Raw genomic sequence first — 26,317 nt, 5'->3', positions numbered from 1 at the left:
TCTGATTCTCCACTACCCACTCCATATTACGTTTTTGAGACTTGTCAATGTTTTACATTAGGGCTAACTGGGACGCACACAAAGCTGGTAACTTGGCCGGGGAGGGAAGGTAGGAAGGAGCAGAGCTGGCTGCAGGTGTCTGGTCCTGACCACTCCTCTATGCCACCCTTGAAGAGCTTGCTGACTTTCTCATGACGTTCTCCCATTCCAGGAGTTGCAAGTGCGTTGTCCTGGCTGGAGCATGGTGTCAACCATGGCAGACTAAGGCCAGCAGTGATGGCTTGAACGCCAGGCTGGGGGGCTGGGAATTTTCCTGAAGATTGCACAGGACGGAGGTTGGCTTGGAAAGACCATGGTGGGACTGAGGAACAGTCCTCCCACACACAACCTCGATGGGCTGTTGCAAGCCTGGAGGCCAGAGAACGCAGGGGCCTGGGATGCCTCGGGGGCAGGGGAAGGCAGTGAAGGAGATGGCTGCCTTCGGTAGAGCTAGTCGCGGAGGCAGAAGAGGAGGGTGTGGGGCGTGAGGTGGACTGCGCCCCGGCTGGCCAATGGCCGGGCTGCGGCCCCTCCGCAGGGCGGGGTGGGCCTGGTGGGCGGGCGGGGCTCGAGCGGGGGGGGCCTGGTGGGCGGTCAGGGCGCGGGCTGCGGGCTCTCTCGGGTACCAGCGCTGCCGCACCCCGCCGCACTCCCGCACCCGCGGCCCGCCCACCGCGCGGTTCTCGCTCCCGCAGCCGCACCCGCAGCCCGGCGGCCTCCCGGCCGGAGCGAGCGGATCCAGTCCAGCCCGCAGCGCAGCTGGGTCCAGTCGGGGTGGGTGAGGGGCGGCGGTGGAAGAGGGGACGACTTGGCTGAGCTCAGCCTCCCTTGGGTGGGTGTGGGGCGGGGCACTCGAGTAGAACCCGACGCCAAAGGGAGGGGGCTGACCTGTGCTCTGCCCACCCCAGGTAGGGGCTGAGAGAGGATTGGGGTGGAAGTAGGGGTCGGGCACTCTGACTTGGTGGAGGAGGGGTTAGGGTTTGAACCGGGGACTAAGTCGAGGTGAGCTGGGGCTTGGGAGCTATTAGCGTAGAGGATCCGGGTTCGGTTGCTCTGGCGAGGGCTCCAGCATCGCAGGTGAGAGGCAGAGCTCAGCTTGTGCTGGAGGATGGGGGTGCCGGGTCCTGGGGCGATCCGGGCTCGGGCTGGAGCGGGTGGGGTCGCATCTTTTCGGGTGTAGAGGAGCTGCGTTTTCAGTGGCCTCAGTTTCCTCCTGTCTCCGGGCGGGTGCGGGAAAGAGGGGCGCCAGGGGCGGGCGGCTGGGCGGAGCGGGGCGGGGCGGCGGGCCAGGCGAGGGGGGTGGTCCGCGCGCCTCTGATCGCGTTCCGGGACACACAGGCGGCGGCTGCGGGCGCAGAGCGGAGATGCAGCGTCTCGGGGCCACCCTGCTGTGCCTGCTGCTGGCGGCGGCAGTCCCCACGGCCCCCGCGCCCGCTCCGACGGCGACCTCGGCTCCCGTCGAGCCCGGCCCGGCTTTCAGCTACCCACAGGAGGAGGCCACGCTCAACGAGATGTTCCGCGAGGTTGAGGAACTGATGGAGGACACGCAGCACAAATTGCGCAGCGCGGTGGAGGAGGTGGGTGCGCGCTGGCGGCACGGGGCTCTGGGAAGAGCCAGGCTGGGGGCAGCGAAGGCTGGGAAGGCGTGGAAGAGCGCTGGCCAGGGACCTGGGGTCCCGAGCAGGGGCTGGGAAGGGCCCACAGCCGATGCAGAGTGGCCTGGAGGCAGCGCAGGGTGATCCCTACTCCCGCCTCGTTTTGCCTCCTTGCCAAAAAGTCTGGATCTGAGCCTGTGCACCGAGAGGCTCTGCAGCTGGACCCTCCCGAGGTAGCTGGGGCCACCTGCCTGCAGTTGGCGTCAGGCATGCCGTTGGCCTTCCCTATTGTAAGCGAAGGTTTGCAGGGCCCCTGGTATTCCAGTACTGTGGTTTCACAGAGACCGGGGGCAAGCTCCAGGCATCGCCAAGTTCTAGCTTGTCTGTTATGCTTTGAGCTTGTTAGGATGCCACGCAGGGACAAAGAGGCAAAGAGCCCTGAGCTTTGCTGGCAGTCTGTCTGGGCTGTCTTGCTTCTCATGCAATGTGGGGGCAGAGAGGGAAGATGGAAATCCCAAATCTCAGCACTGTATGAGTGGCGGATGAGGATGTGAGAGGCAATCCCCCTTCCACCCAACAGTGCTTTGCAGTTGTCCTGGGCTCACGTCCTCCTCTGCCACTCAGTAACAGGGTGACATTGGGCAAATCATTTATATCCTGCACCTCAGTTCCCTGTGAGAACTAAATGTCGTAAGTGTGGGCATCTGGCAAGTAATAGGTGCACAGTATTTAGCAACTATTATTATCAGATACCACGTACCTTAGCAAAGTTTTGCCTAGCTTCTGCCCTCCATCACCTCCAGGTCTAAACACTGTGGGTGGCGTCTTGTTCTGTCCTCTGTGATGGGCACCCACGCATGCCAAGGGCTGCCTGGGAAGAAGATGTCACTGACCCTGCCCTCTCCATCCAGGTGCGGGGAGCTGTCCCTGGTGCCTGAGGTGTGTAGGCCTGTGCGCTGTTGGGCCGGGCTCTGTCTGTAGCCTGCGTCTAGAGAGGAGCCAGCCATCCCAGTGAAGGAGCCAGCAGGAAACTAATGTCCAGGCTGGTTAACCCCTGGTCTGGTTTCACATCCCTGCTCTCTCCAGCTTGGTAGCCCCCTTGGACAAAGCCTTAACTGCTGGCCCTCGTCTCCAGGGAGAAGTTGCTTTCTCCCCGCAGCCCTTTGTAGTTTGGGGCTATTTCCCCTTCCACTCCACAACAGTTAGCCTGTGGAGTTTGCAGTGAAGGGGACACTGGCTTTGGAGGCAGTGACTTGGGCAGCTGTCCTTGAATATCCACTGGACAGGCCCAGATCCCAGGACCCATGATCTTTCTGTTTCCTGTGATTGCAAAACGATCATGACATGGAACAATTAAAGGCTGAAGGGATTCAGATAGGCCCCCATGTCTCTTAACTCTGAAGCTTCAAATTAAATGGGGTTCGTGATGCCTCTGGTTCTAGGGCAGGCCGTCTGCTTTCCTTATACAGGTTCTAGAACTTTCCCTCCTGCACACAGATTCCTAGTAAGACTGAGTAAGTCACCTCTATGTTTTTGTGCCCACCACTGTTCAGAAAGTCTGCAGCCTGGTCCTCTGACGTTAGCTTCTGGTGAGGCAGGAGAGGGAGCAGCAAGGGCCTCTTCAGTCTCTTCTGGAGCAGAGCGGTGTGGGGCTCTGCGGGACCTAGTGATGGGGTCTTCTCCATGGGCGTTATCCACACTGGGCTTTGCCAAGACCCCAGCTTTCCTCCCTCTAGATGTGGCTCTGTGTAGGTTGGGGGTTGAAGTTTGCCACCAGAGGAGATGCTGTCTCTTCTATCCCACTGTTTCCCAGAGGTGTCCTCGCTGGCCGTGGGTACAGGATGAGAGAAGTTGAATACCATGGCAGGAGAACAGGCAGTGGGGACTGACCTTCCCTCATCCAGTCCCTGCTCTGCCACTTACTTGGCAATGGCATCCTGAGTCTGAAGTGGAGAAATGTCCACCTCTTAGGGTAAGGTGAGAATTCAATGAGATGATGCAAATAAAGCAAATCAGTGAGTTGGGCAGCCGTCCTTGAATATCCACTGGTCAGGTCCAGAGCCCAAGATCCATGATCTTTGTTTCCTGTGATTGTGAAACAATCATGACATGGAACAATTAAAGGGTGAAGGGAGTCAGATAGGCCCCAATGTCTCTTAACTCTGCAGCTTCAAATTAAATTGAGCTTGTGATGCCTGTGGTTCTCAATAGAATCTATCTTTTAAAATATCTTAAAGCATTAAAAATTAATCTTAAAATGCTAAAAGTATCTTTTAGATATCTTCAAAAATAGAATACAATAGATTGTTAATAGACTGTGGTTATTAGTATTAATTTTTTGTAAAGAGACTACCAGAATGCCCCTTAAATCTCATAGACACAGGATAATTGGCATTTAGTCATTGTTCAGGGGAAAAATAAAAAAAGACCTGGGCCAGATGCATTATTTGTTTACATAGTTGCATCATGAATCTGCTTTCAAGAAACTTCCTGGCATTATCAATGTTCCAGCTGGCTCAAGCTGTTGAAGTTTCTTAAGGGGAAGGACAAAGCAGGTCTAGTTGTACAGCCATTATTGGGAAAAGCAAATCTTCAAATGGCTTCAATCAGGGATATTACTACTTTCCTACATTACTGTTCTGTATGCTACCAATGTATTCTGAAGATATAACCACTCTGTTTCTCCTCCCCTTATTGCTAGCTCTGTAACTCACTAGTTTTAGAATGTTCTTACTGCCTCACCTATTCTTAGCAAGAACTCCAATACCAAGCCTGGATTCATCTCTTTAATTTTTCCTACTATACCCCTTTTGCAGACACACAGATTTAACTCACTATAAATGCCATTTTTAACAGCATTCACATTCCTCCTCTATGAAACAGCTCCTTTTGCTTCAGACTTAAGTTTCTCTTGCTAGTGGCAATAATAGTTGCGGTTGAAATTTCCATTGTAAACTATACTTTTAGTTCATGGTGCCATTTAAGAACCGTTAGCTCATTCTGTTGAAATAACCAGTGGCTGAGCTGGGGGGAAAAGTTTTATAAAAAGACTATCTGCTCAGCCTAGAGGAAACTCTAGGTTTGGCAACTTGTCAATTATTTGAAAGCCAAACTGATCCCTATGGGAATTTAAAAAACACTAAAACATTCTCTTCTTCTGGGTGGATCTTGTCCAGTACCTTCAGTCTTCTCTTCCCAGCTGTATCTTTTCTGTCACTAACCAGAGTGGTAACTGAGGGCAAGGTCCTTTGCTTTAAAAAAAAAAAAAAAAGTCATTTTCTTGCCCATTCTGTCTTCTCTCTCAGCACCGTTTCTTCTGCCCTTTGTTGGCAAGCTCTTCAAACACGTGATATCAGCTGTCTGCTCTTCCTGCTTCTAGCTATCCATTCCCTTCAGAACTCTGGCAAAACAAACTGGCTTCTTTTGAAACTGCCTTCTTAAAGGGCAATATGATGAAAACAGCTATGAATTTCATCTTTGCTGTGTGGCAGGTAGTGTCTTTCATGCCTTAATTCTTGTATCTACGTCATGGTCCTTAATTCTTATATCTACTCAACAAAGTAGGACATCCCTATTTTACCAATGAGCAAGCTGAGGTTTAGTGGGATTTGGTATCTTGTCCAAAGTCATACAGCTACTTTGTGGCAGAGCCAGGACTTGAACCCACCTTGTCTGACTCCAGAATCCTGGTACTTTCCACTGTGTTCCTCTCTGAGGATGCTGCAGGCAACGACTTGACTCATCCAGTGGCCATCTCTCAATGGCTTGATCCTTCTAGACTTACTTAGAGTCTTTCCCACCTAGAAGGCCCCTACCCAGATGTAGCTCCCATCTCCTACACCTAATTCTAGCCAGTTCCCTGACTCCCCTCTCTTTCTGGTCTACTCGTTATATTGTTTTCCCTCTAGCCTTCTGGAACTTGCTGTAGTTCCCTATTGCCCGGAACAGAGATTCTTAACTGGGGGGTCAGAGGGAGGGGAGGGAAATCCTCAGAATCATCTGAGAAGCTCAGTAACATCGGGGGTCTCACCTCTAGAAATCCCAATTCAGCAGGTCCATGAAGGGATCCAGATATGTCTATTTTTTTAACTTTTGGACGTGACTCTGTAATCACAGCTTTCCCATTAAGATTGCTGTGAATATTCAGGGCATCTGGTGCAACGGCTCAGATATTGTCAGTGCCCCAAACATGGGGGCTATTCTTAGAATTATTGTTGTTATGAAGCCAGTGATCAAGTTTCAAACATCTCAGCAGCCATCTCAGAATCCAGCACAGCACTGTGTACATGGTGGCCACTGACTAAGTCCTTGTTGAGCCTTTCTGCCTACCAGGTTTTCTTCACACTTCGAGTTTAGTGTTTTCGTGTTGCGTTGAGACATGAGGATTCTTTCCTTCTATCCTCCTCAACTCAGCAAACCTGGTGATTAAAGCAGGGGCTCATTTAGTACTTGAGGGGATAGAGGACAGTGATTTTTTAAAGAGGAAAATATTTTTTGAGCATTCTTTTTTAAAATAAAAATAGCCCACAGTCAAAACTAGCAGTGTAGAAAAATTGCCATATATCAAGTAGAACTTCTCTTTGTGTCTCTCATTTTAAATTCCTAGACAGAGTATCTGATTGGCTCAATTAGTCTATGATGTGGCCTCCCTTTGGGTCCCATCAGCTGTGAACAGGTGACATTGTCAACTGCCCGCTCATCAGGGCTAGGACAGGGTGATAATCTGGAAGGGGAAGTTGAGTGCAGACATGAGGTCACTGACATATCTGGTATAGATGTTATGGAGGATCATGAGACTGGAGGATTTGAGGACAGTGGCCACAGAAACCTGACACCAGAGAAGAACATACGTTCAAGAAGACCAGAAGGAGTGTGGACCCCGGGAACTGGTTAACTGACCCTCTACAAAGGTCCCTTTCCAAGGATTTCCTACAAGGGTACCCAAGAGGTAGGGTGGGGAAGGAGACACAGCTGTGGCCCTACCTACAGGGAGTAAGTTTAGGTTCCCTCCATCCCCTGCCCCTGCCACCACCACCAACAGGCCCTGCCACAAGGATTTAAGAGCAAATAGTGTATTTGGGATGTGTTCCCAGAAGACACCAGCAGGAAGTGGGGAAGTGAGATGAAAGAAAAGAAAGACAATCAACGGTATGCCCACAAGCAGGTTACTGCTCCGGGCATCTAGAGCTCCATCCCACTGGGGGCCTCAGAGGGAGACTACGTAGATTCTATATGCTTTAGAATTGTCTAGCGAAGGGAGAAGCTGGAGTGCTTACCTTCATAGCCTGTCTGTCACTGCTAGGATGTTAACTCCCTAGCACTTGGGGCCTGTGCAGACTGAGCATACTTTGGTGACCAGAGAATGCCCTCGGAGAGAGACAGAGTTGGTTGTTGGCATGTGTGGGAACTGGATGCAGGTGACCTCCAGATTAGGCCACCAGGAGATGGGCAGGGCATCAACAGCATTTATACAGGGAGCAAGACTATCTAATGGAAACATGTTCAAAATCCAGCTCCACCATTTTTTGGGAACCTGGGGAATTTATCTAGTCTTCCTGAGCCTCAGTTTCCCTATTTGTAATACGAAGACATTAACACCCACCTCCCAGAGGGGTTGTGAAATTTCAGTGCTGTAATATATATAAAACATTTAGTATAATATCTTATCATAGTGAGTACTCAATTAATAGCACCTATCATCATCATGATTCTTTGTAATTGCAGAAGAGGAAAAGAGATTTTTTTTTCTAATAGACTCTCATTTGTAACAAGAGAAAATAATTTTGCTCATTAAATTCATCAATTTAATAGATGGAGGCAGAAGAAGCTGCTGCCAAAGCGTCATCAGAAGTGAACCTGGCAAACTTACCTCCCAGCTATCACAATGAGACCAACACAGACACCAAGGTTGGAAATAATACCATCCATGTGCACCGAGAAATTCACAAGGTAAGTCGTGGCCAGCACTTCCTCCTTTCTATAGTGTCCAGTCCCATCAGAGAACTAAGCTTTTTTTTTTTCTTTTTTATATGTGACATACAAGCCCAAAATATAATTGAGAATCATAAAATACAGATTGAAAACCAGAAGCAGTAATGTTACTGTTTAAAGTGGAGAGACAATGTATCAGGATTCTAAATTGCTTTTGCATTTATGCAATATATTTAACCCTAGGCTTCCTGCCAGTCCAGTTGCAAAGGAATGTCCAGGGATTATCATTTGAAAAAAGAAGCAAATGAATGTCTAAAAACACCCTTTCCTAGCATTACATTTGTGGAATTGATCTATCTCATAGGTTTTTATGTATGTCTCAGTGGGGATTGAACTAGAGATCATGTTACGGTGAATTGACCCTCGCTTTTTTTTAGGAGGCATGTAAATATGATATACCCCATTTCCAAAAGAGAAACCCTCTATTGCCACAAAATTAAACTCTCATCCATTTGCTGGTTGTGCGTTCAGAATTCTATAGCAGATTTTTCCCCAAACTACCACCTGTCTGAGTGCCTCTTGGTCTAACATCATGCATGAAGAGCAACCAGGTTCATTCCCATTCTGACCTGATGAAGAAAGCTCTGCAAATCTCAAGGAACATAGCACTAGCTTGCCCCTGGTGTGCAATGTCTCTGACATGATTTGGCAGGACCCTGAGAGCAAACTGCCTAAGACTGTGTGCTGTGCAGATATTCAGGATCATTGTTAGCATCCCATTGTGAATATCAAGGAGTTTGCCCCCTCAGCTCATCTCAACTCCTGTATGCAAGGCCACAGTGGCTTTCGCAAAAGAGCCTCACTTTTGTTCAAGTGCCCAGATAATTACTTGGTTGAAACAACAGTGTTTCTGTGCCACAGAGCATAGGGGATCAATTTTCACGTGCCATTGCCTTGACTATAAAGTAGCTTTTGTGTGGCACTTCTGCCACTGCATAGTAATGGGTTCAGTTAGATGAATCAGCTACAGAGTGTATCCTCCAGGTAAATGAATGAGTTTATCTGCAGAACACAATCCTTTGGCATTGCTCATCTGTGACTGGCGAATGTTTTCAAGGTGATTGTTTTATTCTTGTCAAACCCAATATCAAGCCATCCTTTCTGACAATAATTAACCAACAGGTTTGGTTGCTTCTTAAAGTTGCTTCTTGTAAATGTCAGAATACCTGAGTGTGAGTCCTACCAGTCTCTACTGTGATTTTTGAAAAATTACTTAAATGTCTTGATTCTCACTAACTGCATTTGTGAAATAAGGATATCAACATCTACATTACAGTATTGTGCAGGTCAAATGACCTAAAGTATATGAAAGTTCATTGTAAACTGTAAAGTGCAATGCAAAAACCAGTATTCTTATTATTACTGTTGTTATAATAAAGTTATTTTATCAACACAGTGCAGTAGTTCTCAAATGGGTTTTATAGAACACTAATCTTCAGCCGGGTGTGATGGCTCATGCCTGTAATCCCGGCACTTTGGGAGGCTGAGGTGGGAGGATCACTTGAGGTCAGGAGTTTGAGACCAGCCTGGCCAACATGGTGAAATCCCATTTCTAATAAAAATCCAAAAATAAAAAATAAAAATTAGCCTTAGCCGGGCATGGTGTCACGTGCTTGTAATCTCAGCGACTCGGGAAACTGAGGCAGGAGAATCACTTGAACCTGGAGGCAGAGGTTGCAGTGAACCGAGATCACGCCACTGCATTCCAGCCTGGGTGACACAGCGAAACTGTCAAAAAAAAAAAAAAAAAAAAAAGGCCAGGCACGGTGGCTTATGCCTGTATTCCCAGCACTTTGGGAGGCCAAGGTGGGCAGATCACCTGAGGTCAGGAGCTTGAGACCAGCCTGGCCAACATGGCGAAACCCTGTCTCTACTAAAAATACAAAAATTAGCTGGGTGTGGTGGCACACACCTGTAGTCCCAGCTACTCGGGGAGGCTGACGCAGGAGAATCACTTGAACCCAGGAGGTGGAGGTTGCAGTGAACCGAGATCATCACACCACTGCACTCCAGCCTAGATGACAGAGCAAGACTCTGTGTCAAAAAACAAACAAACAAACAAACAAAAAACACTAGCCTTATGCAATGCTTCATAAAAGAAGGGCTCAGTAGTAGTGAAACATATTTGGAAATCATCTTATATATTCTTCTTCTGGAGATTTAAGAAATATACAAATTGTTATAATAAAGGTTCTGATAAGTCATGCAACCCATACGTACAGGCTGGTAGAATTTTTAAAAATATGACATTGGTTAATTCTATAAAAAGCTGGCATAAAGGAAGAGATCATTTCTTTTGGGGAGAGGAATTATTTAGGTAAAAATGTAAAAGCATGGTAATTAAGATGTGGTCCTTACCTTCTCAGAACTAGAATTTGATTCCCTTCTGCAAATTAGTACAATAGTTTCCACTTTGTCCTGGCTGCAGATTCCTGTGATGTTAGAGCTGGCAGAGACCTTAAAGATGATGTAGAAGTGAGGAAATCTTGAATCAGAGAAAAGATATGATTTGTTCCAGGTGACATACTAGATGGTTATTGGCGACTGAGCCAGAGCTCAAAGAATACACATCTCCTAGCTCCTGAGCCAGCATCTTTTCTTTTCTTTCTTTCTGTTTTTGTTGTTGTTGTTTGTTTGTTTTTGAGATAGAGTTTCACTCTATCACCCAGGCTGGAGTAGTGCAGTGGCACGATTTCAGCTCACTGCAACCTCTGCAGCCCAGGTTCAAGCGATTCTCCTGCCTCAGCCTCCCACGTAGCTGGGATTATAGGCACCTGCCACTGTGGCTAATTTTTGTATTTTTAGTAGAGATGGGGTTTCACCATCTTGGTCAGGTGACCAAACATCTCTTCTATCCTTCATCACCAAACCAAACATTAGACATGACCTTTCATGGGGCAAGAACAGCCTGGGTTCTCTGTTAGACTTAGCTTTGAGATGCCTGCACCTGGTTACAGAATCAGAGGCAGACAATAGATACAGCAATGTTGGAACAAGTCTCTCATTGTACTTAAGCACTTTCTTGATGAAATGAAACCATTCACTCGAATCAGGTAGGGCTGCTAGAGCTAAAACCTGCTTGCTTTTCATGAAAGATGTTCAACTAGACACCCAGACTTGTAATTTGTTAAAAATAAAGTTGACATTGAGTTTCAAGTGATGAGCCCCAAGAATGATAGAAAGAGCTGACATCTTTGAGCATTTTGCTGGTTGTCAGGCGCTGTGTGGAGCGATTTCTCCAGATCCCCTCATTTCCTCCTCATAGCAACCCTATGAGGCTGACTCTTAACATCTTTTATCACTGTGCCCAGGGGAAGCTGCCCATCTCACAGCTGCCGAGGGAACTCAGAAAGAAAGCGGGGTGGGCATTTCGACTCCTATACTGGATGCCGCTGCTTCAGAAATTGGAAAACAAAACACGAAAACAACTTGTGGAATTTGTCCAGAATTCCTTCTATTTTACTTTCACTGTACCTGTTTTACTACAGATAACCAACAACCAGACTGGCCAAACGGTCTTTTCAGAGACAGTTATCACGTCTGTGGGAGATGAAGAAGGCAGAAGGAGCCACGTAAGTTGTAATTTCCCCTGTACTTACACCCCAGTACACTCACTTTCATTCAGTTTGCCATTCAGGTGACTCAGATGCAGACCATGGGCAGGAGGGAGTGGAGTCTCCTGACTCATTTCTACTAAGATCCCTCAATGCCGACATTTCTGACCAGACTGATGCAGTCCAGTAATAGGTTACGCCTTCATGCACTTGGCATCAGAAACAACAGAGAAATTAAATTGAGTGGTCACTTGCATGGCCCATGTCAGCTTTGAAAGGGGGACAAGCGAGTACCAGACATGTTGACTGGGACTTTGGTAAGAGACCTGGTGTATCAGGTGGTGAAATCCCCAAAGCGTCTGGGATGGCCACCCCTTTTGTAATCCCACCTCTGGTCAGGCAGTTTGAGAACAAGAACACCTTATGTGGAGCCCAATGGCCTAAAGGGGAAAAGGCTGTCGGTCCATTCCAGGGCTAGGCTCTGGTCCCCCGTGATTGCTTCTGTTAGTTGCCTGTTGCTTAATCCAGAGGCAGGATGGATTTCACAGAATTATAGAGTCCTAAATTTGGAAGGGGTGTGATTTCACAGAAGGAAAACCTGGGCATAGGTCAGGAGATGACCCGGTTGGAGTCATTGGTCTCCTAACTCCCAGACCAGAGGTGGCTCAACTGCACTTCGTCTTCTCAAAGAGATGCTGGCTTCGGATGCACACGCCTGCTGAGGAGTGGCCAGCAGGGAAAGTGTGCCTTTTTTATGGAGACTGCAAGCCAGCCCCTCTGTATCCAGATGGCTTATGCATCCTCAGCCTTCCCAGGGCACTGATGATTTTCCCCACCTCTTTTGGTCTTATGGCTGGAAGAGAACCAGTGTACTGATGACAGTTAGGAAGGTGGTGTTGTCTTGGTTAGTGGCTGATGGATTTTTTTCTTTGTTTTTGGCACAGTGCTCAAATGTCAGGAGCTGGCCAACATTTACAGCAGGCTGGGGGTCCAGTTGGCTGTGTGCAATGGTAGTGACCCACCATCCAAGGGAGCCTGGGGGTGGGGGTGAGGAACTGTGCAGTGAAATGGAAAGGGCACTGGCTGTGGGGTCTAGAAGCCTCACTTTGTCCTACCAGTCAGGACACCTCGGTTTGGTTTCCCCATCTTCAAGTGAGGTAACAATGTCCATCATCTCTCCCAGCCATGACAGTACAGGAGCCTCTGAAACAAAGACAAGGTTGGCCAGGCGCGGTGGCTCACGCCTGTCATCCCAGCACTTTGGGAGGCTGAGGCAGGCAGATCATGAGGTCAGGAATTCGAGACTAGCCTGGCCAACATGATGAAATCCCGCCTCTACTAATAGTATAAAAATAGGCTGGGCGTGGTAGCACATGCCTGTAATCCCAGCTACTCGGGAGGCTGAGGCAGGAGAATCACTTGAACCTGGGAGGAGGAGGTTGCGATGAGCGGAGATCATGTCATTGCACTCCAGCCTGGGCAACAAGAGCGAAACTCCGTCTCAAAACAAAAAAAAAGAGAGAGAAACAAAGACAAGGTTAACTAAGGCAGGGATGGAAGGAAGGCCAGCTTCCAAAGATGGGAGAGAGAGAAGAAAGCAAAACAAAAACCAGCCAGCCATAGGATATGATCATGGTTCTAGAGGGAAGCGGTTTAGAGTGTTCCAGATCTCAGGCTGTGTTGGGGGTTTGATGAAGCACTGAGGCCCAAGCAGAGTTGTGGAATGAAAAGGGCAGGGGAAAGAGAACTCACAGGGCTGTGAATTAGGAAAAAATCTTTTGTTCTCAAGTAAAAAAAACTTAATCTATCATTGCACAATGGTACAGCTGTGCTCTGGGGAGGGCAGCAGCCATGCCTGTGAGCACACCTGCACCTGCTGGAGGACCAGGTGCACATGAGGCTGCCACACCTGCATCCCTTGCTGCCCCCTCCACCCCTTCAACAAGGCAGCTGTGTCCAGTTGGTGCCTTTTAGTCAGGGGAACTGAGACTCTGAGAGTGGGGTGGGGAAGAGACAAGATCTTGAACATGCCAAGGGCATGCTTGGGGCAGAAACTGGTTGCCTACACTTTTGTGCTGTGTGTCACTTTTCCCAAGCATGCATGGCCTTGTGTGCCCCTGTGTACTCTGCTTCAGATCTCATCTGGGAGGCCCAGAATCTCCACAGTTGCCCATGCAGTCTCCTCTGGCCATCGTGTGATGGAGGACACACCTTGGCCCCCTTGTGCAGGGCAGAATCTGAACCCCCATATATGACAGTTCTGAGAATGCAGGAGGTTGAGGGGAGAGCAGTAGATCTAAGAACCCCACATGCTGGAGGCTCACCAAGGTTGTGTTGATGCCTGCTGAGACCCACGGGATGTGAGTGTATTGGGTTTCTATATGAGAATAAATTCCCATTTGATTAACTAGAAGGGAGACCCGGGGCATCTGACGCTTCACTGGCCAGCATCTGGAAGATCCCGCAGGGCTTTGGAGAACAGATTGGAGACTTTTCAAGCCACCTGTGAAAAGGATGTCATATGGCAGAAAAGGTGGCATGTGTGCCTCACTACAGAGCTGCACTCATTGTTGGAGTGGCTTGCCCAGAGTCAGGGAAGTGAGATCTCGTTTCCCGTGTCCACAGAATTCTTTCATTCAACCGCCTTCCTATTCCTGGGCTCACCGTCGTCCTAACACAATTGATCTAGGGCTTCAGCAACGTCTTTACAGAGACACGGAGCTCCATTCTCTGAATAGAAAGCGATAAAGACTAGTTTACTATCAAAGGAATGCAGGGGGCTCTGCATTCTCACCACTGTCCTATTCTATCATTTTGCAATTTAATGATTTTTACAGTTGACTCTGAAATGCATTACACACTACAGAAACTTTCTCTCAGAGGGAAAAGGGAGATTTGCCATGGCAAAGGACAAATCATATGCTGTGTAAACCTTAAAATACTACACACGGGAGCTGAATTTTCAGGATTTAAAATTTCCAGATGAATTCAATTAAAAGTAATCACCACGTACCCTCTACTTTCCTTTCTTCAAATGCTGGAATGTGTATTAATGTGTATGGTAACCCGAGGAGACTCACAGAAAGTTACAGAGTAACACTATATGCCTGTCTAGAAATTGCACGCAGTATGTGCAGGGCCCTGGTCTGTTTTTACACTCAAATGTGAAAGGGGAAAAGGACGCTACAGCTTGTTATTTCACCTGAGCACCTCGGCTGATGGAGATGTGGTCTGATGTCTTTGTTGTGAGGCTTTCGTGCTGCACTTGCCGCCTGCCCCACTTCACAGGTCAGTGGCAGACGCCCTGATGCTGCGCTGCTTTTGCGCTGCTTTTGCACAGCATGTGGAAGCTAGAGCGTGGGCAAGCCATTGTGCATTAATAGGACACTTTTATTTATGGAACTGTGTCCCCACATAGGAAGAGTCTGGCCCAATTAGCCAAGGCACCCTTTTTATGGGATGCATCCTCTTTAAAATCCAACTCACAGCTACAAGGCTTAGCACATCCTGCATGTTTTGTCCTTCTAGTTTCACATTAGAATATAATGTTAAAAAGTGAGCTGGGTTGTATCTAAGTGAACACACCTCGTTTGAAGCTATAGGTTCAATCATATACAAGCAACTCCAAGATACTGGCCAAGACTTCTGAGAGGCTGAGTACAGTGGCACATACCTGTAGTCCCAGCACTTTGGAAGGCTGAGGTGGGAGGATCACTTGAAGACAGGAATTCAAGACCAGCCGGGGTAAGAAATTGAGACCCCTCTACAAAAAATAAAAAAATTAAAAAAATAGGTGGGCCTGGTGACACGTGCCTGTGGTTCCAGCTACTCAGGAGACTGAGGCAGGAGGATCGCTTGAGCCCAGGAGGTCGAGGCTGCAGTGAGCTATGATTGCATCACTGCATTCCAGCTTGGGTGACAGTGATACCCTGTCTCTAGAGACAAACAAACAACAGACTTCTGAGGCCACAGGTGGATGCATTTGCCTGCCAAAAGCACCCAGCCTGTAGAGATTTGAGTGACCCAGGGACTTCCTTCTTCCAGTGCTGGTGGTGGCTTTTTGACTGGGACAGCAGACTGAGGACAGTGACCATGGAGTTCTCGACAAGTGTGAGACCGCTTGTTGTGAGGATACTTTGCCTGTTAAATGTGTTGGAGCCTGGGGAGAGCGGGATGTTAAACCATGGCCATCTTTTCCCATGGAGTAGTGAGCACCCATCACCTCCAAGCCCAGAGAGACCAAGCGAGAAAGTGGGAGAGGAAAGTGTGTGGAACAAGCCTTTCTCCCTCAGGCCTCAAGTTCTTCCCTGACACCAACTTGTTCATTCATTCCAGAGTGGACAGTGGGGTGCTGGCTTTGTTTTCTCTCTGCGCCCTGGGTTTTGATGCTGAACTCCATTCATTTAATAGAGTGTCAGAGGGTACCATGATGAGGAATCCCTGGGGGCTTATTATTTTAACAGAATTGCACCAGGGGAGGGTGGGGCACCTCTAGAGGGACTCAATCAGTCCCCAGAGGATCTGCCTCCGGGGGAGACCTGCAAGGTCCAGGGAGGCTGGGGTGGTGGCTGGGTCCCAGGAAATGCAGCCCTTCCCTTCTGTCCATTTTGAGGCAGAATGAAGAAGTTTGAAGAAGGCAAGATGCAGACCTCGGTTCGAGCCCTGCATTGACTTTTACAAGCTCTGCTCTCTGTGACTCGGTTTCTTCAACTATCAAATGGGGCTAATGATCCCACTTTCACAAGACTGAGTGAGAATCTAGTGTGGCAAAGTTTATAAAAGCTCTTTGTGTGAGGTTCATTATTACTGAAGAGTAATTAAAGCTGGGTTCTAATTGGCTGGTTCCCAGCAACTTTACAGAAAAAGGAATGGCATGAGACTGGGGGGAAATGCGCAAGGCCTCCACAGGCACAGGCATCTTTCTTCTGACGTTTGTAGCCTCCAGCTCCTTTCATTCTGCAGCAGCCTGCCTCGCTTCCTGAGTGATGTGCTCTGCCAGAAGCTCTGTGCTCCTGGCCATGAGGCTGACTCATCCCGCTGCTGTTCCTAACGGTGCCTGTCGTATATGTCTAGGTTGGGGATTGGTGATACAGACAAAGGGAAGGATAGGTCATAATGAATGACCAGGGGAATAGGCGATGGTTGGGTACTGACAAGTTCCAAGTTGGGGCCCCAAGTTGGCAAGGGGTGATACTGGTTTCTGCTGAAAGAAACAGACTTGTTGTCCTGAGGTTGACAGCATAGGCTTGTGTGAATGTTTGGTTCCATAGTCTGAGAACCACACAAAGTTTGGGTACATTTGTGTTTCGAGATTTATGTTTTGTGTTGACTTTGTGATTTATGGCTAAATATAAGGCCCTCATGCCTTATTCAGTAGGAAAATATATATAAGGAAAATTGAAGAGCTCTGTATCATTCTCAGAAATGGGTAAATAATTCCCAAATAAATAAAGTTGATGTGGGTGAGCAATATTTATGGGGTAGGCATTTCTTTTTGTGCTGTTACCTGGTATATTAAGTTGTACTTTCCTCAACCTCAGTATCTTTCAAGAAGGAATTCATTAAATAGAAGTGATTTCACATCTAAAATCAAAATACTGTGGAGTTAATACTGTGGAGATGGTATAAAAGGTTGTTTTCAATCGAACATTAAGTGAAAAAAATTGCAGAACAGTATATATAATATTTAAAGTATACGAAATATACATATAAGGTGTATGAAATATTTTTAGAAAAAAGTATGCATAAAAAATCCTGGTAAAATGTATATTAAATCATTAGTAGATCTTTCCAGAGGATTTTAAGCTTGCAGAGACTTCCTTTATAGATTTATTTCTTTAAAAAGAATTTGTGAATTTACAGTTTTGGTGTAAACATCTCTCTATATTTTTGAATGGTTTTGCAAATACTTTCAGTGTAAATGCTAGAAATTAAATTGTTAAGTCAAAGGGTGTCCATATCTAAAATTTTGAGAGATACTGACAAATTTTCCTCTAGGAAGGCTACACCCATTTTATTTTTAGCATCAATTTCTGAAGCTGTGTTTCACCAGCCCTCACCTACAGTGGGTGTTAACAGTGCGTGAGCATATGACAGGCAAAGAAAAAAGATATGTTCTTTTTGTTCATATTTCTTTGATTATTAGGTCAAAGAACTATAAGCATGGGGGATGGCTGTTTGAGAACTCTAAGTTGTATCAAATGTAGAGTTTGCAAATTTATCTTATTCCTTCTTTTCTTTGTCAGGGAGAAAGGTCAGTTTTGCATTCCAGGCCGTGCCCAAGACCAAATACCATCTATTCCAGTGTGAGGTGATTAGGGAGGTGGGAAGTCCTAGCAGGAACATTTGAGTGCTCAATGTCTATGTGAGGCAGCTGATGGGCTGAGTCACAGGGGGTGGGTGGTGGGGACATGCAGGCTACTGCCTCCACCCCTGTGAATACAAACAAGATTTAGATGACTGCTGATAGAAGCAGCACTTCAGGGTGGTTAACAGCTCGGGCACAGGCAGATCCAGTTCAAATGGCAATTCTATTGCTTCTTAGCTGTGTGCCTTTGGTTAAGTTCCTGAACTGCTCTAAGCCTTAGTTTTCCTGTATGTAAAATGGGCTTAATAAAAGTACCTTCCATATAGTATTGTCATGAAGATAAAATAAAATAACCCAGGTCAATATATTATACAATACCTGGAACATAAAGAATAAGAAGTCAGTAAATAGCAGGCATTTGTTATGTTTTGATTATTTTGGTAGCCCAATCCATGGCTGTCAAAATTATCAGTATTAATTCATTCATTTATTTGCACATTCTTTGAATACTTGCTACGTTTTTGGCAGAGAATTGTAAAAGACAGTCTCTAACATCAGAGACCATCCAGGCTAGTAGTGGACAAAAAAAATAAATAAACAAGTCCTTTTAATATGGATGCACAACTTTGAAAGGCAAAGGTTGCACAGGGCATTGTGGGGGCATGGTGCAGGGGCAAAACCAGGTAGCCACGGAAGACTTGCTTGGGAGAGAGTTCTTTATGGGTCTCTCGTTTCTGCTCATTTTATAAGCAAAGGCACTTCTTAGTCCATTTGCATTGCTAGAAAGTAGTACACAAGCCTGGGTAATTTACAAAGAAAAGAGGTTTATTTGGCTTACAGTTCTGCAGGCTGTACAAGCATGGCACCAGTATCTGCACCTGGTGATGGCTTCGGGAAGCCCCCACTCATGGCAGAAGATGAAGGTGAGCAGGCGTCACATTGTGAGAGGAAGCCGGGGGAGGGAGGAGAGAGAGAGAGAGAGAGAGAGAGAGAGATGCTAGGCTCTTTTTTGTTTTTTGTTTTTGTAGAGACAGTGCCTCACTATATTGCCCAAGCTGGTTTTGAACTCCTGGCCTCAAGAGATCCTCCCACCTCGGCCTCCCAAAGTGCTGGGACTGTAGGCATGAGTCACTATGCCCAGCCTCTTTTTAACAATCAGAACACATGGGAACCGATAGAGTGAGAACAGTGTCAAGCCACCCGTAAGGGAGCTGCCCCCATGACCTAGCTATCTTCTACTAGGTCCCACCTCCAATGCTAGGGATCGAATTTCAACATGAGATTTAAAGAGGACAAATATCCACACTATATCTGACACTAATTGACCTCTTGTTCCAGACCCTCTTTTCAAGGGTGTTTTATAGGCAGTGGCCTTGAAAAACAGAGGTAGCTCTCCCTTCATGGCAGAGGGAAGGTTTTCTTGCAGTCCATTATCAAAGGTTTGGGTTCTCTGAGCTTGAGATTCCTTAGGTGTGATGTAAACCCTATGCACGTGCAGCATCCACCTGGACTCCTCCATGTGGCAGTGTGGAACCTGCAGACAAGGAGAACTGATATAGACAAGAGGCTTATGCTATTTTTGTGTTGCTGAAATAAAGCCCTTTGTCTCTGACCCGGAAGTCTCATGTCTTCTGCTAGAAGCCATGAAACTGTGGCAGGCACATGTATCATCTTGCAAATAGAATAGAATCTTAGGCCCTTCACACTTCTTGACAGGCTCCCTGGAAGAGGTGGCAGTTGAGTTGTATTTTGAATGATGTCTAGGAATTCTTAGTTGTGGGGAAGAAGGATATTCCTTGAAGAAGTATTTCTTCTTCAAAGTCAAGGAGACATGTGGAAATAAGAATATGTTGCAGGAACACTAAACAATTTAGAATGTCAGAGCTGGAGATGTGCTTGGGAGAGCAGAAGATGAAGCTGGGGAGAGGCAGGGATGAGATCAGGCAGGCCTTCAAGAGCCATGCCAAGGAGTTAGGAATACATGCTGAGTTAGGAACATATCCTGCATCTGCAGTACTTTACCATGCCCTGTGCTGTATACTGTAATGAGCCTTCATGCAGTCCCTAGAGGAAAGAGCCAGGAAGACATGGTTTGGAAGACAGACATTAGTGGGGGTGAAGCTTTGCTTAATCCTGCTGAAGCTGAAGGCTTGAGCCCCTTTGGGCTCCAAAGCCTGTACCCTGCAAAAAACCTGGCTTCCGGCCTTGAAATCTGGGAACTGTTACTTAGAAATGGAGCACTCTGCTTTTGCTTGGTGCCAGTAGACAGGCCAGATAAGTGACAGTGATTGAACTTGAAATCTCATTAGGTTGATGGTGTTGGCTGCAGAACAAGCTGATTTCTGTGGTCTCTGAGTAGCCTGGGCATGTCGGGCCCAACAGCTCCTCCATGCAGGTGTGTGGCTGTCCACTGCTCTCAGGACCTGGGGATCCTTCCAGACCGTCCTGGATAACCTTCACCATAGAGTCTTTGTATCCTGACTGCCAAATATGTGGCCCTGTCCTTCTTTACCTGTTGGCATCATTCCAAAAAACTCATTGAGTCCATTTTGTTTTGTTTTTAAAATAACATCAAGGGCTACAACATTTCCCAGTACTCCCTTATTTAGTCAGGCACTGTGCCAGGGATCTGATTTGCATTCCTTCACATGATCCACATGACAATGATACAAGGCAGACACCCAGTTGACCCCATTTTACAGATGAAGTAACTGAGGCTCAGAGAAAATTATAAAACAGAACTCGTAGGTGGCTGAGACAGTACTAAAAAAGAGAAATAAAATGAAACACTTAGGTCTTGTTGATTCCAAAACTTCCAAGACTCGTGTTCTTAATGGAACATACAAAAATTGTGATGAAATGTATATAAGATAAAATTACCATCTTAACAATGTTTATGCATATAATTCAGCAGTGTGAATGAGATGCTATACCCATTAAACAATGCCCGCCTCCTCCAATCCCCTGGCAACCTCCATTCTTCTTTCTGTCTCTATGATTCTGACCACTCAAGGTACCTCATATGAGTGGAATCATACTGTATTTGTATTTTTGTGACTGGTGAATTTAACTTAGTATAATGTCGTCAGGGTTCATCCATGTTGTAGCAGGTATCAGAATCTCATTCCTTTTTAAGGCTGAATGATAGTACATTGTGTGTGTATATACGTAGCACACCATGTTTTGTCTCTCCATTCATTTGTCAATGCACCTTTGGGTTGCTTCCACCTTTTGGCTATTGTGAATAATGCTGCTATGAACACAGGTATGCAAATATCTCTTTGATATTCTTTCATATCAAATGCTTTCAATTCTTTTGGATATATACCCAGAAGTGGAATTGCTAGATCATATGGTTATTCTATTTTTAATGTTCTGAGGAACCAGCATACTGTTTTCCATAGTGACTGCGCCATTTTGCATTCCCACCAGCAGGGCACAAGGTAAAAGTTTTTTTTCAACCTTTCAGTCTTCATGACTATAGGCACTAGAAGACATAAGTGCCCAATGTGAGCTGAAGGACTGTCTCAAAATTCCTGGCCCCTGCTGCCCTTGGATAAGGCAGTGCCTTCCCCAACTCTGCTTTCAGCAGTTGCCGCTGCAGTGTGGCAACCATAGTCTCAGGGAGTGTTTTTAAAGCTTAACTGATGCCACTGACCTGAGTTTCTCACCCCTCATCCTGGTATATAGCCAACATGCTGAAAACTTCCCCTAGGCCTGGGCGTATGCAGGCTCAGGCTGCATCTTGGAGATTGTGGGGATCCAGAGATGTGATTTCCTTGATCATTCAGGAATTAACACCCACTCCACACCGTCCTTTATGAGCCCCACCCTCACCTTCTCCATGTTGTCCTCAAAGACTCCCCAGAGGCATGAGGGGCCTCCCACTTCCCTGTAAAGGGGCTCCAGACTCCCAAGAGGTCCTATGGGGGACTCAGGCCTCCAAGGAGGTTTTGTGGTGATGATGGTTGTTTATTAATTCCCACCAGTGGTAGTGAGGGCTTCCCGGGAGGTAGGCCAGGGGACAGTGCCAACAGAGGCCCTGGTCATGCCATCTCCTCTTTCAGGGTCAGTGCCAGGAGCAGCGGAAGGGAACTGGGTCAGGATGGGAAGTGGGGAATGCAAAAAGACATGTTTAATGCTCCCAGGGAATTCACAGTCATGCCCCCAAATCTAATAAATGAACTGGTCTCTCAAATCAGGCAGGAAACCTCTACTCTTGGTCACATCCCCAGCAGACTGTGGGAAAAATGACGGATGGAGATTGAGTCATCTAAATGTTTGCTCAGATCTCATTGCTTGGTCTACTGTCAGTTTCATTTTTCACCTCCACCTCCTGGAAGAGAAAGAATAAACAAGATATTTGGGTACGTTTTAGGGGAACGTAGTGTGGTAGAATTTGGAATCCAAACTGCTGCAAGTTGAAATCCCTGCTTCTGGGGCAACTTCCCTCATGGCTGTGAGCATTGGTTCCTGCTCTGTGAAAGGAGGATTTAATGACTGCTCGAGGAGGGTGTTTTACAAGTAGGAGGCAATGTCTGGAAAACAGTGTTTAATAGATGCTGAATAAGTGTGAATTCTCCTTTCTGACCTAATTTCCTGGACCCCTTGTGGCAGGAAGCAGTAGTTTACTGAATATGAGTGTGATAAATCAGTAAATATGTTTATTTTATTGTAAGGTTGCTGTGGCTTTGAAACAGTAACTGAGAAGGCTTCTGAAAGGTGATGGTGGCTAAGGTGCTAGACCAAACAGATGAAAAAGCTATTTGTGTAAAGACAGGCCTCATGCCAAAGATAAAGTAAAACAGTATTTCACTGAGTCACACAATTGTAAATGGTAGAATTCACAGGGTCCCCTTAACTCCTCTAAACCAGGAAGGAACACATGTGGCCATCCACTGCCATACCGCACTGCCAGGCACATGGCGGACATTGCTAATCAATCGCAGAGTTGTTTCCTTATGAGCCCAGATAATCTCAGCACTTGAGGCAGCACAGCACTTCAAACAGCAACTGACAGTTGGAAAAGGACTATCCTTGAAACCTATTTTCCACCCCTGCTTCAGACCAAACCTCCCATTTTGCAGATGAGAAAACAGAGATGGGGGATATAATTTTCTCCAAATCATGCAGCCATCAGATCTGGAACCTTATTTCCAGTTCAGTTCAGCTTTTACTGCATGGTGGACCTGGAATTTCCTTTTTCAGGAAGCAGGGTCTTGGTGCCCTTGTTTTTGTCATATCTCAACAAATTAATAATTGAGAGAATGGGCCACCTAATGCTGAGAAAGATGGTGAAGACCAGCCGGGAAAGGGTGTTCTCAGGCCCAGGGAAAAAAATGTAGAGGTTCATAAAGAATTGTCTAAAGACTGAGCTTGGGAAGGCAGGGACTTCACCTGTCATGTGTCATCTCTGTATCCCTATGTCTGTGCTGGACATGGGTAGGCATTCAGTAGTTGAATACATAGTAGATGAAAGCTGTGTGACCTTGGTGCAAATTGGGGAATAGAAACAGAAGTAAAAGTCCTTGAAGATAGAATTCTGTAAAGAGCTGTAAGTATGTAAATGAGTTTGATTTGTTTAAAAAAATGAACCTCTGTTTTTCTTGCCTTTGTTCACTCATCTACATTATTGGACACCTACTGTTTGTTGGGCTGTATACCCAGTGTTTTACATGTTTTATTTTCTAATTCTTAAAACACTATGAAGTAGATATAATATTATTTTATAGATGAGGACACTGGAGTTTAAAGAAGTTAAATTCCAAAAATCATGGCAGATGGTAAAATGGTAGAACTGGAGTATGAACCCAGATGTAAATTTTGGCCATTTCAATAAAAAGATATATTACTGATAAAGTCATGATGGTTTGCAGCTATAATGTTGGGTTGTTTTGATCCCCAACTTTCCATTCCCGAGTTACAGCTTGTGTCATTGAGTCATTGAGCTCAAGAGTCATTGAGCCTCTCCCCCTTCCAAAGGCCTCAGATGGAAAACCAACATCACAAAGGACAACTATATGTTTTTCCCCTCCCAGGGATGGCAGAGCCCCTTGGGCTCAGGGGAGAAGATCTCAGTGGAAGATGATTAGGAAACTGTGGAATCTCACACCCACTTCCTTTTGTTCTCACCACTGATGGGATGTCAGACTTGCTGCTGCTGAAAAGGAACATTCTAAACCAGGAGAGGGGCATTTTAAGTGGGTGGCATGCTTCCGTGTCTGAAGAGGTTGGCCATTGACACATTTCAGTGATGCGATGTGGAAAATACAGCCACAGGGAAAACAGCCTGAATTTTCCATAGTCTCATAATTCAAGCCCTCCCAGAAAGGAGGCAGGAACAAGAGTAGTGGCTAGGATAGAAAAACACCCCGGCTTGAAGATGGCGGAGGGGCCTGCCCACTAGGCCAGGGGTCCCCGGGTGGCTGGGATGGGCAGAGGCCAGCAGATTCTATCCTTCTCATGCCTGGCAAGCAGAAGAACTTAGGCTCAGCCCCACGTGCATGAGATTCCTAGCAGCCTTTGCTTTTTCCATTGTTTCCAGGGTCCTCCTTTTTTGATTAAATCTGTGGGGACCTCCTTCCCCAGAGAGAACACACATCCTGTAGCAGAAAGTTCAAATCAAAGGCCAGAAGTCATACTCAGTGCCTGCTTTGTGCAGAGCTGCTCTCCTCTCCCTGCACCCCTATGGTGTTGCTGGGATTTGGAAGGTGAGAGGAAGGAAAGAGAACAAAATATTCATTAAGCACATACATTAAGATGCTGTGTGATCATTTCATATGAGCTATTTTCCTTCACTCTTACCAAACCCACCTACAGCACGATGTACTAGCCCTGAGTTAAAGATAAGGAGTGAAAAACTCAGAGTGACTTGCCAAGGTCACCCAGCTAGTCAGTGGCAGAGTTGGGATTTATAATTATTTCCAAATAATCTGTCTTACTCCAAAGCCTCGACTCCTTCTAGTACATTGAACACTGCCTTGCAAAATGATCAGATGGTGGGAAGGTCACTAATAGTAACAGAATGTCTGGTACATGCCATGAAATGTGGTCCTACTTATCACCCTTAATCTTTCTGACAACATAGCTTGTGAGGTTTTATCATGCCCATTTTACAGATGAGGAAACTGCAACCCAGTGAAGTTAAATGACTTACCCAGGCTTGCCCAGCAAGAACTGAGGAAGACAGCAGGCTTTGGGAGCTCACTGTAGAGGGAGTTGGTCATTTTAGAGCCTGTTGTCTGAGTCTTGGTTTGGAGAGACGGGGCAGCCCTGGTGGTGTGGCTGGGCTCCTTGGTGCTGGAGCACAAAGGAATCTCCTAGCTCCAGCCAGAAGAAGCACCAAGGCCATTATGACGATGGGTGGCTCCAGGGTGTCTGGAATAGGAAGCTTGGGTGTGCCCAGACCTCCTTCCCTAGACCATCTGCACATGGCCTCCTCCTTGGAGCTGAAGCTTTCCATGTTTCTTGCCATCCCACAAAAGTGAAGCAAAATTTGACATGGCCTTTTGTGAGCAAAATGAGGTCAAAGCATATGTTTTTCCACCACTGAAGCAAATTAAAGTTTTTCCCAGGCTCATTAGCATAAATGGTTTAACTTGAAAAGTTAAAAAATTCTGGGAGACCCCTTTCCGTCCTCACTGTGGAAGAACTTTGTGGGTAGTGTTGGAGGCGAAAGAAAGAATAATTCCTCAGGGCAGGGAAGAGGCTGGAAGGCAGAAGATTGGACGCTCCTTAGAGGCTCGGCAGGGAATGCCAGGTGCGGTCCCCCACCCAGCAGCCCTGCCAGGGGGCTGGGGAAGTGACTTTTTTTCTGCCCAGGGAAAACAAACTGGTTCTGTTTTTGTTCTGCTTTAGATTTTCTTCACCTTTTCCTTTTTTTTTTTTTTTTAAGAGAATTGAGCGAATTCTTTGAGTTGTATTTATAAAGAGGGCAATGGATTAGGGGCACTGAAGCAGTGGTTCTTCACCTTGGGCATACGGCAGAATTATTTTCTTAATCTGGATACAACTCACGGGAAAAGTAATGTGTTTTTATTTTCACTTACTTTTCAATTAAATTGAGCACTTCCTTTAATCTGAAATGTGGACAACAAACCACAGTATTATTAGCAGTACTTCGTACCAGTAGCAATCACAAATATTTTTATCTTCTCTTACTGTTGGTATACATATCTTAAAATAGCATTTATGCTCAGCACTTAGAGATGAAGAGAGTTGTCAGAGTTGCCGATAGGTCTTGCAATCCAGTGTGTTCATAAGAAGCCCATAAAATACTGTCTTTCAAAATATTCTGATAACTCGATTTCAATGCAACCATTTTTCTTTGTAATCCTGTATGTTTACCTTTATTCATCTAACTCTGTTATTCTGAGAACAGGAGAACAGGCTTCATCTAGGTGTTAAAGGGGTTCCTAGGACAAAAAAAGTTAAGACCCCTTATTTTTAAAAGGCCAGTGTCCACACTGGGGCCTCCTAGTCACTCCTAGTCACAGATATAGATATGGCCTAGTGGGCAGCAGGGAAGCTGTAGAAGGATCTGTCTGTTGCCTTCATTGGAGTGACATCCCCACCATCATAGATAAGACTTAACCCTGAGGTTCCCTGAGTCACGCCAGCCTCCCCATTCAGGTGGTTTGAATCCTAAAGACTACGAAGAGCCATTTTCAAGAAACTGAAGATTGAGAAGATTCTGATTACCAGCGTTGTTGGGTGGGTGGGGGGGTGGTCTTGAAAATGCTGGGCCTGGGCTCCGTCTCAGATGTAGGAGTGCCCAACTCATCCTGGGGATCTCCCAGATGGACCGTTTGACACCAGGGTAGCCCAGATAG

At 46.4% G+C, this 26,317-nt stretch overlaps 1 protein-coding gene across 2 annotated transcripts in view; it reads left to right on the top strand.

Annotated features, from left to right (window-relative positions):
* The first annotated feature begins 622 nt into the window (after positions 1 to 622).
* The window catches only part of DKK3 (dickkopf WNT signaling pathway inhibitor 3), a 46,009-nt gene continuing 20,314 nt past the window's right edge, over positions 623 to 26,317 (top strand). Inside the window, exons 1-4 of one of the 2 annotated variants that reach the window (XM_003910212.3) lie at positions 623 to 813; positions 1,378 to 1,616; positions 7,446 to 7,583; positions 11,114 to 11,197. In XM_003910212.3, the coding sequence (XP_003910261.1) occupies positions 1,404 to 1,616; positions 7,446 to 7,583; positions 11,114 to 11,197 (435 nt within the window). In that variant the 5' untranslated portion in view covers positions 623 to 813; positions 1,378 to 1,403. Of the gene's footprint in view, positions 814 to 871; positions 1,117 to 1,377; positions 1,617 to 7,445; positions 7,584 to 11,113; positions 11,198 to 26,317 lie in introns of those variants that run through there. The other variant, XM_003910211.3, reaches the window with a different exon arrangement.

The sequence above is a fragment of the Papio anubis genome, chromosome 12 (genome assembly GCF_008728515.1).
Source record: "Papio anubis isolate 15944 chromosome 12, Panubis1.0, whole genome shotgun sequence".
Lineage (NCBI taxonomy): Eukaryota > Metazoa > Chordata > Mammalia > Primates > Cercopithecidae > Papio > Papio anubis.
Note: the sequence above shows the minus strand (reverse complement) of the source record. Positions and strands in the feature narration are given on the sequence as shown.